The sequence below is a fragment of the Macaca fascicularis genome, chromosome 3 (assembly GCF_037993035.2).
Source record: "Macaca fascicularis isolate 582-1 chromosome 3, T2T-MFA8v1.1".
In the NCBI taxonomy this organism is placed as follows: domain Eukaryota; kingdom Metazoa; phylum Chordata; class Mammalia; order Primates; family Cercopithecidae; genus Macaca; species Macaca fascicularis.
In genome coordinates, this window is record NC_088377.1 from 46441408 (window position 1) to 46457069 (window position 15662).

A 15662-nucleotide genomic window follows, 5' to 3' on the forward strand; every position below is an offset into this window, starting at 1 on the left:
GTTCACCGCAACCTCCACCTCCTGGGTTCAAGCAATTCTCCTGCCTCAGCCTCCAGAGTAGCTGGGATTACAGACATGCGCCACCACGCCGGGCTAATTTTTGTATTTTTAGTAGAGACAGGGTTTCGCCATGTTGGCCAGGCTGGTCTCAAACCCCTGACTTCAGGTGATCTGCCCACCTCAGCCTCCCAAAGTGCAGGGATTACAGGCGTGAGCCACCGCGCCGGGCCAATTTCTGGTCTTTAAATGGCGATTTACCAAGAACCCCCCTGTGCCTCATTGTCTCGGGAAACTCTCGGCAGGTGGGGAGGTGGTTTTTGCAGGCACAGATCCCCACTCCAGCGCAGTCGGGGGCTTCTGGGCAGGACTTGGGGGTCTCCTAGAAGCATCCTCAGAGAGAGGCCGGCTGGCCTCATGGGTCCTGGCTAGTGGTCAGGCCAGGCTGTGCTGCCCCTTTTCTCTGCTGACTTGGCTGCCTCCAGGGAGTTCGGGTTCCTGGAAGAGGACCCGACGCTGCTGCGTGGTGTGCAGGTGCTGCCTGCTGCCCACTCAGACGTCCTGGGCAGAGCGGGTTCCCTAGCAGGTGCCCCTGGGGCAGGCTGTTGACTGACTTGTTTACAGAATATTTTGATGACCTGTGGCAGAAAGAGGAATTGTCTGACCGGGCGCGGTGGCTCATGCCTGTAATCCCAGCACTTTGGGAGGCCAAGGCAGGTGGATCACCTGAGGTCAGGAGTTTGAGACCAGCCTGGCCAATATGGTGAAACCCCGTCTCTACTAAAAATACAAAAATGTGCTGCGCGTGGTGGTGGGCGCCTGTTATCCCAGCTACTCGGGAGGCTGAGGTGGCAGAATTGCTTAAACCTGGGAGGCAGAGTTTGCAGTGAGCCGAGACTGCACCATCGCACTCGGCCTGGGCAACAAGAGCAATCCTCCCCCTTGGGGGGGGAAAACAAAAAGGAAAAAGAAAGAGGGACTTCCCCAGTCATCACTAAGCCTGGAGGGAACAGTGAATTCACCTCCTTCGAGCGGGGTTTTTTGTGTTTTTTTTTCTCAATTAGACACAGGATCTTGCTCTGTCGCCCAGGCTGGAATGCAGTGGTCATAGTTCACTGCAGCCTTAACCTCCTGGGCTCAACAGATCCTCTCACCTCAGCACCCCCAAAGTGCTGGGATTATAGGCGTGCACCACTGCACCTTGGTGGCACGCACCTGTAGTCCCAGCTACTTGGGAGGCCAAGGTGGGAGGATCACTTGAGGCTGGGAGTTTGAGACCAGACCAGCCTGGGCAACATAGAGTAACCCCATCTCCACAAAATATTTAAAAATTAGTGAGGCTTGTGGCACACACACACCTGTAGTCTCAGCTATTTGGGGGGCGTGGTGGGAGGATCACTTGAGCCCGGGAGGTCGAGGCTGCAGTGAGCTGTGATTGTGCCGCTGCACTCCAACCTAGGTGACAGAGTGAGACCCTGTCTCAAAAAAAAAAAAAAAGCCAGGCATGATGGCTCACGCCTGTTAATCCCAGCACTTTGGGAGGCTGAGGCGGCTGGAACACCTGAGGTCAGGAGTTCGAGACCAGCCTGGCCAACATCGCAAAACCCCATCTGTAATAAAAATACAAAAAAATTAGCAGGGCGTGGTGGTGGGCGCCTGTAATCTCAGCTACTTGAGAGGCTGAGGCAGGAGAATTGCTTGAACCTGGAAGACAGAGGTTGCAGTGAGCCGAGATGGCGCCATTGCACTCCAGCCTGGGCAACAGAGTGAGACTCTGTCTCAAAAATAAAAACAAAAACAAATAAATAAAATATTTTTCTAGAGACAGGGTCTCCCTAGGTTGTCCAGGCTGGCCTCAAATTCCTGGCCTCAAGCAATCCTCCCACCTCGGTCTCCCAGAGTGCTGTGATTACAGGCGTAAGCCACTGCGCCCTGCCAAGGTAAGTTCTAAGATTCTGAAGTTCCCCGGGTCAGGATTGGAAGCCAGCACTTTCCAACGTCACCTGCTCGCTCCTTCGAGCTCGGTCGACCTGCAACCTCCCAGATATTTCCACCTGCCTGAACTTCCACCCAGTGGTTGGGTGGGATGAGAGGATGGGAAATGCAGACAAGGAAGAGAGAGAATGCGAGGGGGATGTTCAGTGCGTGTCCACAGGAGAGGCAAGAACAGAGTCAGAGGTCAGGCAGCTCCTGGAACCGCCCACAGGACTAGGGATTCTCGCCCCCGCCCCCAGCGCTTCCTTCTGTCACCCCATGGCCGCTCTGCTTCAGGGCGACTTTGTGAAGAACGTCCCGATGAACCACGGCGTGTACACGTGGCCGGACGGCAGCATGTACGAAGGAGAAGTGGTCAACGGCATGAGGAACGGGTTCGGGATGTTCAAGTGCAGCACCCAGCCCGTGTCCTACATCGGCCACTGGTGCAATGGCAGGCGGCACGGGAAGGTGGGCGGGGTGGCCCCGTGGAGGGCGGGGGGGGGGGGAGGGCGGGGGGGCGCGGCAGAAAGGGGGTGGGGTGGCCATGTGGAGGGCAGGGGAGGGGCTGGGCGGCCACATGGAGAGAGAAGGGGGTAGGGGCTAGCGGCACTGTCCAGGGCATATTCACTTTTTGTTTATTGAGGTGAAATTCACATCGTGTAAATTAAGCATTTTATTATTATTATTTTATTTTATTTTTTTTTTTTTGAGACGGAGTCTGTGGCCCAGGCTGGCGTGCAGAGGCGCCATCTCGGCTCACTGCAACCTCCGCCTCCTGGGTTCAAGCAATTCTGCTGCCTCAGCCTCCCGAGTTGCTGGGACTGCAGGTGTGCACCACCACGCCCAGCTAGTTTTTGTATTTTTAGTAGAGACGGGATTTTGCCATGTTGGCCAGGATGGTCTCAAACTCCTGACCTCAAGTGATCCACCCACCTCGGCCTCCCAAAGTGCTGGGATTACAGGCGTGCGCCACTGTGCCTGGACATATGCAGGCTTTAATAGGCTATTTATTGAGTTGTGTTGTTGTTTTGTGTGTGTGTGTGTGTGTGTGTGTGTGTGTGTGTGTGTTTTAGCTTACAGCATATTGCTTGAGACATATTGGAGGGATTGGGCACGGTGACTTCCAGACAGCAGCATCTGAATGGCTATTTATTGAGTTGTGTTGTGTGTGTGTGTGTGTGTGTGTGTGTGTTAGCTTACACAGATTGCTTGAAACATATTGGAGGGACTGGGCACGGTGACTTCCAGACAGCAGCATCTGAATGGCTGCAGGAAGGAATGAGTTTGCCTGATCATGAGAGAGAAGATAGAAAAATTCTCTCTCTGTTTCTGTCTCTCACACACACAGATAAACCTGTGAAAAAGCCTTCTGAGGCTTTTCAGTGTAGATCAAACAAAGGGTACACTATGCTCACTTACACTTGGAGGCAGTAAAATGAATAGGATGTCCAAATGGGTAAAACAATAATGGTTCTGGTGCCTAGGAGAGAGTGACCTTCCGTTACATGGAAGGCTCAACTGTTCACTCCAAGTGGCAACAGACAGGATTTCTTTAGGTACTTAATTGACTAATAGTTACTGGATATAATGAATAGACTTGAATGTGATGAGTGCAGTCATTCTGTGCCTTAATATGACACTTTTTATTTTATTTTATTTTATTTTGAGGCGGAGTCTTGCTCTATTGCCCAGGCTAGAGTGCAGTGGCACGATCTGGGCTCACTGCAACCTCTGTCTCCCAGGTTCAAGTGATTCTCCTGCCTCAGCCTCCCAAGTAGGTGGATTACAGGCGCGTGCCACTACACCCGGCTAATTTTTGTATTTTTAGTAGAGACTGGGTTTCACTATGTTGGCCAGGCAGATCTTGAACTCCTGACCTTGTGATCCGCCCACCTTGGCCTCCCAAAGTGCTGGGATTACAGACATGAGCCACCGTGCCTGGCCAATAAGGCACTTTATTAAGGAGAAATTGATTTGTGACATTATCTCACTTCCCCTTGTGCAGCAGTTTTACCATTTTCTTGACAGCAAAACAGAAAAATAACAGGTTATATGTCTTGCTTACATATGGCATTGGCCTCTGTGTAGGTTCTAGTTTTTAAGTTGATATCCTTACATTTGACAAAGCGTTTGTGTCATGAGGTTTGATGGTTATAAAGATGACATTATTTGTTTCAGGGCTCCATTTATTACAATCAAGAGGGTACGTGTTGGTACGAGGGAGACTGGGTGCAAAACATCAAAAAGGGCTGGGGAATAAGATGGTAGGTATGACCATGGCCGTGCTTGGGATGTGGGCAAAGAAGTGTTTGTGGGCCCAAATAATGTTCACTTCAGATATTTAAAAGTAAGGTGCAAAAGTTGCACAGAACATTTTCTCTCTAAGCAGATTGGATTTTTTTTTTTTTTTTTTTTTTTTTTGAGACGCAGTCTCGCTCTGTCACCCAGGCTGGAGTGCAGTGGTGCCATCTCGGCTTACTGCAACCTCCACCTTCTGGGGTTAAGCAATTCTCCTGCCATGATTGCACCACCGCGCTCCAGCCTGAGTGACACAGTGAGATCCCATCTCAAAAACTGGCCAAATATTAACTAATCATGATACAATAGGGAATTATTAAAAGATTTTAAAAACCTGGCTCTTACCCACTTTGTCACCTTATTAAATAGTCAGAAGGTTTAATAAAGTGACTCATTCTGCTCCCTTAGGACCTCATGCCTACCTATCTATCTATCTATCGATCTATCTATCTGCCTACCTATCTGTCTATTTATTTGACAGTCTCTGTTGCCCAGGCTCGAGTGCAGTGGCATGATCTTGGCTCATTGCAACCTCCACCTTCTGAGTTCAAGCGATTCTCCTGCCTCAGCCTCCCGAGCAGCTGGGATTACAGGTGCCCACCACCATGCCCGGCTAATTTTTGTTTTTTGTTTTTGTTTTCGAGATGGAGTTTCGGTGTTGTTGCCCAGGCTGGAGTGCAGTGGTGCAATCTCAGCTCACGGCAACCTCCACTTCCTGGGTTCAAGCGATTCTCCTGCCTTAGCCTCCCGAGTAGCTGGGATTACAAGCATGCACCACCACGCCTGGTTAATTTTGTATTTTTAGGATAGATTGGGTTTCTCCTTATTAGTCAGGTTGGTCTCAAACTCCTGACCTCAGGTGATCCTCCAGCCTCGGCCTCCCAAAGTGCTGGGATTCCAGGCGTGAGCCACCGCGCCCAGCCTGAATTTAAATACAGAGAAGATTGTATAGGTACGAGGGGTAGATTTCTTCAAAGGAGCTCAAGGGGAGTGTTTAAAAGAATGTCTTAAAGGTAAACGTTGTGTAGGAGGTAACTGATTGCTTTTCTTCGGTTTCTTTCATCCTAGTTATAAATCTGGAAATATATACGAAGGCCAGTGGGAAGACAACATGCGCCACGGGGAGGGGAGGATGAGGTGGCTGACCGCCAACGAAGAGTACACCGGGCGGTGGGAAAGGGGCCTCCAGGTACGCCCGGGCAGGGGAGCAGTTTATACCCAGAGGTGGACACTCCACCGATTCTCAACACATGTATTATGTCTTTTTTTTTTTTTTTTTTTTTGAGATGGAGTCTGTCTCTCTGTCACCCAGGCTGGAGTGCAGTGGCGCAATCTCAGCTCACTGCAGCCTCCACCTCCCAGGTTCAAGCAGTTCTCCTGCCTCAGCCTCTGGAGTAGCTGAGATTACAGGCACCCGCCACCAAGGACGGCTAATTTTTTTTTTTTTTTTTTTTTGTATTTTTAGTAGAGATGGGGTTTTACCATGTTGGCCAGGCTGGTTTCGAACTCCGACCTCAAGTGATCCGCCTGCCTCGGCTTCCCAGAGTGCTAGGATTACAGGCGTGAGCCACTGCGCCCAGTCTGCTTGTTTGTTTTTAGAGACAGAGTCTTGCTCTGTTGCCCAGGCTGGACTGCAGTGGTGCAGTCATGGCTCTCTACCTCCCTGGCTCAAGCGATCCTCCCACTTCAGCCTCGCCTGTAGCTGAGACTACAGAAGTGCCCACGGCCACTGTGCCTGGGTAATTAAAAAATAATTTTTTTTTTTTTTTGTAGAAACGGATTCTTACTTTATTACACAGGGTGGTCTTGAACTCCTGGGCTCAAGTGATCCTCCTACCTCTGCCTCTCAAAGCGCTGGGATTACAGGCATGAGCCACAGCACACAGCCCAACTTGTATCTTTAGAAAGTAAAAATTTAGGCTGGGCGCAGTGGCTCACAGGTGTAATCCCAGCACGTTGGGAGACCACTTGAGGATTGAGGCCAGGAGTTTAATACCAGCCTGGGTGATATGGTAAAACTCCATCTCTACTAAAAATACAAAAATTAGCCGGGAGTGGTGGCTGGTGCTTATAGTCCTGGCTACTTGGGAGGCTGAGGTGGGAGGGATCACCTGAGTCTTGGAGGTTGAGGCTGCAGTGAGCCAAGACTGTGCCGTCATACTCCAGCCTGGGTGATGGAGTGAGACCCTTTCTCAAAAAATAAAAATATATAAAAGCAAATAAACCCCAAAATTTAAAATAACAGTGAAACCCGTCATGATCAAGCCAGGCACTTTATATACACTTATCTTCACTTTTTAGTAGAGATGGGGTTTCACCATGTTGGCTAGGCTGGTCTCGAACTCCTTTGTATCTAAGCTGAGGGGCAGGTGTTATTTCTGTTTTACGGATGAGGAACTTACAGGGCTTAAATCATCTGCCTTAGTTCGAAAGACTTGTTAATAAGCAGCTGAGCTGAAATTGAACCCAAGTCTGTGCGGCTCCAGAGTCCAAGTTCTTTGCCTTTTCCAGTTTTCATTGTATTTATCCTAATTTTGAGGGGATTCGGGTAAAGACAGAAACTGCTTTGCGCATGTCTCATGGCCGTCTGCTTTCTTTCCAGAATGGCTTTGGAACACACACGTGGTTTCTAAAAAGAATCCCCCGTTCCCAGTATCCCTTGAGAAATGAATACATAGGGGAGTTTGTAAACGGACATCGTCACGGACGTGGCAAGTTTTATTACGCCAGTGGAGCCATGTATGACGGAGAATGGGTTTCCAACAAGAAACATGGCACGGTGAGTACAGACCTGGGAAGATCCCATTTCAAACAATGATGGAAAGCCATTGAAATGATGTAAAGCCATTGACATGTCCCAGTATAATTGCAGATTTGTCTATTTCTGCTTTTGGTTCTGTCAGTTTCGCTTCATATATTTGAAGTTTGTTGTTCGGGGCACACACGTGGAGGGTCATTATGCATTGGTGCTCTGGCTCTTTTGATCATCACGTAATTTCCTATTAACCCTGCTAATTTTCTTTCTTTCTGAGACGCAGTCTTGCTCTGTTGCCCAGGCTGGAGTACAGTGGTGTGATCTCAGCTCACTACAACCTCCGCTTCCCGGGTTCAAGTGATTCTCCTTCCTCAGCCTCATGAGTAGCTGGGATTACAGGTGCGGGCCACCACGCCCGGCTAATTTTTGTATTTTTAGTAGAGACAGGGTTTCGTCATGTTGGCCAGGCTGGTCTCGAACTCCTGGCCTCAAGTGATCGGCCCACCTCAGCCTCCCAGAGTGCTGGGATTACAGGTGTGAGCCACCACACCTGGCCAACCCTGGTAACTTTTATTTCTCTGAGGTCTATTTTGTCTGTGGTAAATATAGGCACTCTAGATTTCTTTTTGATTGTGGTAAAGTACACATAAGATTTGCCGTCTTAATTTCTAAGTGCACAGTCCAGTGGCATCAAATACATTCGCATTGTTGTGCAACCATCACCATCCATCTACAGAACTCTTTTAGACAAAAGGCATGTCATTCTCTATTAAATTGCATTATCTATTTTGTATAGGATAACTTACTGTTTTGCTAAGGTGATTACATGACTCTTTTTTTTCTTTTTGACAGAGTTTTACTCTGTCACCCAGGCTGGAGTGCAGTGGCGCGATCTCGGCTCACTGCAACCTCTGCTTCCCAGGTTTAATCGATTCTTGTGCCTCAGCCACTCGAGTAGCTGGGACTACAGGTGTGCACCACCACACTCAGCTCATTTTTTTTTTTTTTTTTTTTTTTTTAAAGTAGTGACGCAGGTTTTACCATGTTGGCCAAGCTGGTCTCAAACTCCTGGCCTCAAACAATCCTTCTGCCTCAGCCTCCCAAAGTGCTGGGATTATAGGCATGAGCCACTGTGCCTGGCAAAATAGTTTCAGTGGTCATTGATTTCCTGCGTATTTAGTGGTTATTTAGTTTTTGGTGGGTGTGTGTGTGTGTGCATGTGTGTGTGTGTGTGTATGTATGATGGTGGTTTGGTTTGCAAGTAACAGACAGTCTAGTGTTGTCTGCCATGTATAATACAGAATACTGTAGGCTTCAGCAACTCATTGCTGTCAGAATTTCTATTCCATTTATCCATAGTATCTCCCACCATGTCACTTTCGCCCTTGTGTTTTTCCTCCCTCATGATTGCAAGTCGGCTGCTGTGGTTCCAGCCTTCACATCCGCATACCATACTAAGTAGAAGAAAAGGAGGAACTTTTGATAGAAGCTCTCTAAAAGGGTCTTTCGTTTCACAGAGCCAAACAGGGTCATTTGCCCACTTCTGAATCAGTAACTGACTATTGACCTGGGTTTGACAAATCTCAGGGAGTCTTGGCCGGGCATGGTGGCTCACGCCTGTAATCTCAGCACTTTGGGAGGCCAAGGTGAACAGATCACTTGAAGTCAGGAGTTCAAGACCAGCCTGGCCAACATGGTGAAACCCCATCTCTACTAAAATTACAAAAATTAGCCAGGTGTGGTGGCGGGCACCTGTAATCCCAGCCTCTTGGGAGATTGAGGAAGGAGAATAGCTTGAACCCAGGAGGTGGAGGTTACAGTGAGCCAAGATTGTGCTACTGCACTCCAGCCTGGGTGACAGCGAGGCTCCGTCTCACAAAAAAAAAAAAAAAAAAAAAATCAGGGAGTCTCTATTGTATGATGGGCATTCTGCTGGTCACTAGCCTAGTTTAATAAGACACATTCTGTGGCCTAGAGGTGCTTAAAGTTGGAGAAAGATTGTGGGGGAGATAGATAGAGGGGAGGAGGAGGAATAGAAGAAGGAGGAAGAGAGAGAACTTATACAGTGCATGAGACCCAGGAGCCTGACTGTATGTGGAGTAAGTGCGTATTTTCAAAACAAGTGAAAAGCTCCAAAACCTTGAAAAAACTATCAATGTACATTTACTCATGTTTCCCTTCCCTTTCCCTTCCCTTTCCCTTCCCTTTCCCTTCCCTTTCCCTTCCCTTTCCCTTCCTTTTCCCTTCCCTTTCCCTTCCCTTTCCCTTCCCTTTTCTTTCCCTTTCCCTTCCTTTTCCCTTCCCTTTCCTTTCCTTTCCTTTCCTTTCCTTATTTCCTTTTTTGAGGCAGACTCTCTGTCACCCACGCTGGAGTGCAGTGGTGCAATCTTGGCTCCTCCGCCTCCTGGATTCAAGCGATTCTCCTATCTCAGCCTCCTGAGTAGCTGGGACTACAGTACACGCCACCACGCCTGGCTAATTTTTGTATTTTTAGTAGCGATGGGGTTTCACCATGTTGGCCAGTCTGATCTCGAACTCCTGACCTTGTGATCCGCCTGCCTCAGCCCCCCAAAGTGCTGGGATTACAGGTGTGAGCCACCATACCCAGCCTTACCAGTGTTTTTCTAAGAAAACTTTTCCTAAACTGCACAAAGTTGTTTTTCTGTCTGCAGGGCCGATTAACTTTCAAGAACGGGCGTGTGTACGAAGGCACATTCTCCAATGACCACATAGCCGGGTTTCCAGATCTTGAAGTTGAATTCATCGGCTGCCTGGACCTGTCTTCAGGAGTTGCCCAAAGATTGTCCAGGAGTGCTGGTAGGAAGCATTCACCTGTTGAAATAAAATTCATCTGTTTCTATCCATGGTGTCCACTCGTGAAAATACACTGAACACTTCAGAAAACAGAAGTCCCCTGTGAGCAACTCCCTTTAAAAAAAAAAAAATGTGGCCGGGCGCGGTGGCTCAAGCCTGTAATCCCAGCACTTTGGGAGGCCGAGACAGGCAGATCACGAGGTCAGGAGATCGAGACCATCCTGGCTAACACGGTGAAACCCTATCTCTACTAAAAATACAAAACACTAGCTGGACGAGGTGGCGGGTGCCTGTAGTCCCAGCTACTCAGGAGGCTGAGGCAGGAGAATGGCGTAAACCCGGGAAGTGGAGCTTGCAGTGAGCTGAGATCCGGCCACTGCACTCCAGCCTGGGCGACAGAGCGACACTGCGTCTCAAAAAAAAAAAAAAATTTGAGGCAAAGTCTTGCTCTGTCACTACGGCCTCAGACTCCTGGGCTCCAGTGATCCTCCCACTTCAGCCTCACCTATAGCCCGGGAATACAGATGTGCACCACCATGCCTAGCTAATCTTTTTTTTTTTTTTGAGATGGAGTCTTGCTCTGTCGCCCAGGCTGGAGTGCAGTGGTGCAATCTCGGCTCACTGCAATCTCCGCCTCCTGGGTTCAAGCAATTCTCCTGCCTCAGCAACCTGAATAGTTGGCGTTATAGGTGCGTGCCACCATGCTTGGCTAATTTTTGTAATTTTATTAGAGACAGGGTTTTACCATGTTGACCAGGGTGGTATCTGACTCCTGACCTCGTGATCTGCCTGCCTTGGCCTCCCAAAGTGCTGGGATTACAGGTGTGAGCCACTGCACCTGGCCATGCCTACCTAATTTTTAAACTTTTTGTAGAGGCACGGTCTCACTATGTTGCCCAGGCTGATTCAAACTCCTGTCCTCAATCAATCCTCCTGTCTCGGCCTCCCAAAGTGTTGAGATTACAGCTGTAAGCCATCGTGCCTGGCTTGCAACTGCTTTTAAAAAAATGTTTTTTAAGAGACAGGATCTCACTCTTTTGCCAAGGTTGGAGTGCAGTGGTGTGATCATAGCTCACTGCAACCTTAACCTCCCATTTAGGCTTCCCAAAGTGCTGGGATTACAGGCATGAGCCACTGTGCCCAGCCTGCATTCTTAGTAGGTTTTTGGAATATTCTTGTATCACATTTTGGTAGAAAATCATTGTGACATAACATTAAGAAATTTTAACATTGCTTTTCATAATTATCTCCAAGGATGGGTGCAGTGGCCCATGCCTATAATCCCAGCACTTTGGGAGGCCAAGGCAGGCGGATCACTTGGGCTCAGGAGTTTGAGACCAGCCTGGGCAATGTGGTGAAACGCTGTGTCTACAAGAAGTACAAAAATGAGCTGGGCCGTGACGGTGCATGTCTGTAGTCCCAGCTACTCAGGAGGCTGAGGCGGGAGGATCGCTTGAGCCTGGGAGGCAGAGGTTGCAGTGAGCTGAGATCATGCCACTGCACTCCAGCCTGGGCGACAGAGTGAGGCCCTGTCTCAAAACAAAACAAAACAAAAAAACACCAAACAAACCGTAATTATCCCCTGTATTTGCCTTCCTTCATTAGAACTGATCAGAAAGCTTGATGGCAGTGAAAGTCATTCTGTGTTGGGGTCGAGCATCGAGCTGGATCTAAATTTGCTCCTGGACATGTACCCTGAGGCAGCCCGACCTGAAGAAAAGAAGCAGGTAAAATCTTTTTTATTGGTATCAATTGCATCCTGGGGTAATATAGCTGGTGACTGCTGTCACGTGTTGAATGTCTTTTTTTTTTTTTTTTTTTTTTTTGAGACTGAGTTTTGCTCTGTCGCCCAGGTTGGAGTGCTATGGCGCAATCTTGGCTGACTGCCACCTCTGTCTCCCGGGTCCAAGCAATTCCCCCACTGCAGCCTCCCGAGTAGCTGGGATTACAGGCGTGCGCCACCACACCTGGCTATTTTTTTGTATTTTGGTAGAGACGGGGTTTCACTATATTGGCCAGGCTGGTCTGGAACTCCTGACCTCAGGTGATCCGCCTGCCTCAGCCTCCCAAAGTGCTGGGATGATGGGTGTGAGCCACCACGCCCAGCCTAGAACAGTGCTTTAGATCGGGCAGACGATACATGTTTATTCAATTGAACTGCGTTTTCAAAAGCAGGAATTAATGCTCAGCGTAACAGATGCCTGAAGCCACCCCGGCAGGGCTTCCTGTCTCCCTTGGGACCCCGAATCCTGTTCTTCGCGTTCTCTGAGTGTCTCATTGAAGAGGGTAGGGCAGGGGTGAGTGGTTCTGGAGAACAGGATGCTGTGCAGAGGGCAGGGCTGCTTGTGTGGGGAATTTGGAGCAGCTTAAGGGCGTGAAGGGTCTGGCGAAAATCCTAAAAGGTGAAATGTGACAGAGAGGGAGGTGAGTAAAGCAACCAGCATGAATATTGTTGCTTTTTTTTTTTTTTTTTTTTTTGAGATGGAGTTTCCCTCTTGTTGCCCAGGCTGGAGTGCAATGGCATGATCTCGGCTTTTGGGTTCAAGCAATTCTCCTGAGTAGCTGGAATTACAGGCACGCACCACCACGCCTAGCTATTTTTTGTATTTTTAGTAGAGATGGAGTTTCACCATGTTGCCCAAGCTGGTCTCCAACTCCTGACCTCAGGTGATCCTTCCGCCTCGGCCTCCCAAAGTGCTGGGATTACAGGCGTGAGCCACCGCACATGGCGGAATTTTACTTCTTTCAGACTTTCAGCCCTACATGTGATGTGAGTTGCATGTTTCGTACATGCTGTTGATCAGGCTGAGGGATTCCTTTCTATTCCTAATTTGCTGAGGGTGCTTATCATGAATGGATGTTAAATTCTGTGAAATGCTTCAGCTGATAGAATCATTTGGTTCTTCTCCAGTCTGTCAATAGTGTGAATTACATTGATTGATTTTTCAAATGTAAACCAACTTTGCAATTCTAGGCTAAACCCTACTTGGTGTTGCTGTATTATCTTTTTTTTTTTTTTTTTTTTCTTTTCGAGATAGGGTCTTGCTCTGTCACCCTGGCTGGAGTGAAGTGGTGCGATCTCAGCTCACTGCAGTCTTGACCTTCTGGGCTCGAGCAATTCTCCCGCCTCAGCTTCCTGAGTAGCTGGGACTATATGGGCACTCGCCACGGTGCCTGGTTAATTTCTTTAATTTTTAATTTTCAGTCGAGACACGGTCTCACTGTGTTGCACAGGCTGGTCTCGAGTTCCCAGGCTCAAGCGATCCTCCTGCCTTGGCCTCACAAGGTGCTGGGATGACAGGCATGAGCCAGCACGCATGGCTACTATTCTTTATATATGGCTGGATTCCACTTACTTTGTTGAGGATTTTTGCACATGTGTTGATGAGGAATAAGGATCTGCAGACAGTAGAATTTTGTTGCCGCCACTGAGAGCGGAAGCCAGCACATGCCGTGTGAAAGGAAGTCTGTTTTCCAGATAACTTGTTTGTTTTGTTTTGTTTTTACTGTTGGTCGGAGATGGCATTTTATTGACCAAGGCGGGTGGGTGGAAAGAATAAAATGCTTCTTGGCCGGGCACCGTGGCTCATGCCTATAATTGTAACACTTTGGGAGGCCAAGGCAGGCGGATCGCCTGAGGTCAGGAGTTCAAGAGCAGACTGGCCAATATGGTGAAACCCCATGTCTACCAAAATACAAAAACTAGCCGGGCATGGTGGTGTGCACCTGTAATCACAGCTCCTCTGGAGACTGAGGCATGAGAATCGCCTGAACCCAGAAGGCAGAGGTTGCAGTGAGCCAAGATCTTGCCACTGCACTCCAGCCTGGGTGACAGAGCGAGACTCCATCTCGTAACAAAACAAAAAAACACTTCTTAAGTCCTTACAGTGGAAAGAGCTAAATGCCATTACTTTACTTGTATTATCGCATTTAATGTAGGACACAGGTGTTGTGTCTTTTGTTCTTTTTTAATTTTTTTTTTTTTTTTTTTGAGACAGAGTCTTGCTCGCCCGCTAATTTTTTGTATTTTTAGTGGAAACGGGATTTCACCCTGTTAGCCAGGATGGTCTCGATCTCCTGACCTCGTGATCCGCCTGCCTCAGCCTCCCAAAGTGCTGAGATTACAAGTGTGAGCCACCGTGCCTGGCTGTTCTTTTTATAATTTTTAAATTTTATTTATTTATTTTGAGACAGAGTCTCACTCTTGATGCCCAGGCTGGAGTGCAGTGATGTGATCTTGGCTCACTGCAACCTCCTCCTCCCGGGTTCAAGCAATTCTCCTGACTCAGCCTCCTGAGTAGCTGGTGTTATAGGTGCCCGCCACCATGCCCGGCTAATTTTGTATTTTTGGTAGAGATGGGGTTTCACCATGTTGGCCAGGCTGGTCTGGAACTCCTGACCTCAGGTGATCTGCCTCGGCCTCCCAAAGTGCTGGGATTATAGGCGTGAGCCACCGTGCCTGGCCGTCTTTTGTTCTTAATCCACGCATGACTTTCTTCCTTTCAGGTAGAATATGCTGTGTTAAGAAATATTACAGAATTAAGAAGAATCTACAGCTTTTATAGCAGCCTGGGATGCGACCACTCTCTGGATAATACCTTTCTGATGACAAAGCTTCACTTCTGGAGATTTCTAAAAGATTGCAAATTTCATCACCACAGACTAACTCTTGCTGATATGGACAGGATATTAAGTGGTGAGTATTCCAGATCCTTCACAACTTTTGGTTTAAAGCAGGGGTGCAGGCTGGGTGCAGCGGCTCATGCCTGTAATCCCAGCACTTTGGGAGGCCAAGGCAGGCGGATCACAAGGTCAGGAGTTCGAGACCAGCCTGACCAACGTGGTGAAACCCCATCTCTACTAAAAGATACAAAAAATTGTCCAGGCATGGTGGTGCATGCCTGTAATCCCAGCCATTTAGGAGGCTGAGGTGGGAGGATCGCTTGGACCCAGGAGGCAGAGGTTGCAGTGAGCCAAGATCACGACATTTCACTCCAGCCTGGGCGACAGGGCAAGACTCCATCACACACACACACACACAAAAGGCAGGGGTCCCCAACCCCCAGGCCATGGATCAGTACTGGTCCGTGGCCTGTTAGGAAACTGTGCACAGTGGAAGGTGAGCCGTGGGCAAGCAAGTGAACCTTCATCTGTTTTTTTTGTTTTCTTTTGTTTTGAGACAGAGTTTCATTCTTGTTGCCCAGGCTGGGGTGCAGTGGCAGGATCTTGGCTCACCACAACCTCCGCCTCCTGGGTTCAAGTGATCTCCTGCCTCAGCCTCCATAGTAGCCGGGATTACAGGCATGTGCCACCATGCCCAGCTAATTTTTGTGTTTTTTAGTAGAAATGGAGTTTTTCCATGTTGGTTAGGCTGGTCTCAAACTCCTGACCTCAGATGATCTGCCCGCCTCGGCCTCCAAAAGTGCTGGGATTACAAGCATGAGCCACCGCGCCTGGCCTACCTTCATCTGTTTTTACAGCCATTCCCCATCGCTGGCATTACCTCCTGCAGATCAGCAGGGCGTTAAGATTCTCACAGGAGCGCAAATCCTCCTGTGAACTGGCACGCGAGGGATGGAGGTTCACGCTCCTTAGGAGAATCTAGTGCCTGATGATCTGTCGCTGTCTCCCGTCACCCCTAGTTGTAGGAAAACAAGCTCAGGCTCCCACTGAGTCTATATGATGGTGAGTTGTAGAATTGTTTCATTATGTATTACAGTGTCATCGTAATCGAAATAAAGTGTGCAGTAATTCGAATGCGCTTGAATCATCCTGAAACCAGTAGTCCCCCCACCCCTTCCCACCATTCATGGAAAAATTG

At 48.6% G+C, this 15662-nt stretch overlaps 1 protein-coding gene across 7 annotated transcripts in view; it reads left to right on the forward strand.

Annotated features, from left to right (window-relative positions):
- Positions 1–15662, forward strand: part of RSPH10B (radial spoke head 10 homolog B) — a 44612-nt gene that overhangs the window by 7886 nt on the left and 21064 nt on the right. For 5 of the 7 annotated variants that reach the window (XR_012432209.1, XM_065541670.2, XM_065541671.2 and 2 more), the window contains 7 exons: positions 2269–2442; positions 4153–4238; positions 5341–5461; positions 6875–7051; positions 9700–9844; positions 11447–11568; positions 14348–14537. Coding sequence is in view for 6 of the 7 variants with exons in the window: in XM_065541670.2 (XP_065397742.1) it covers positions 2269–2442; positions 4153–4238; positions 5341–5461; positions 6875–7051; positions 9700–9844; positions 11447–11568; positions 14348–14537 (1015 nt within the window). In the remaining variant the exon portion in view is untranslated. The remainder of the gene's footprint in view (positions 1–2268; positions 2443–4152; positions 4239–5340; positions 5462–6874; positions 7052–9699; positions 9845–11446; positions 11569–14347; positions 14538–15662) is intronic. The other 2 variants (XM_074034428.1, XM_074034429.1) reach the window with 1 other exon arrangement.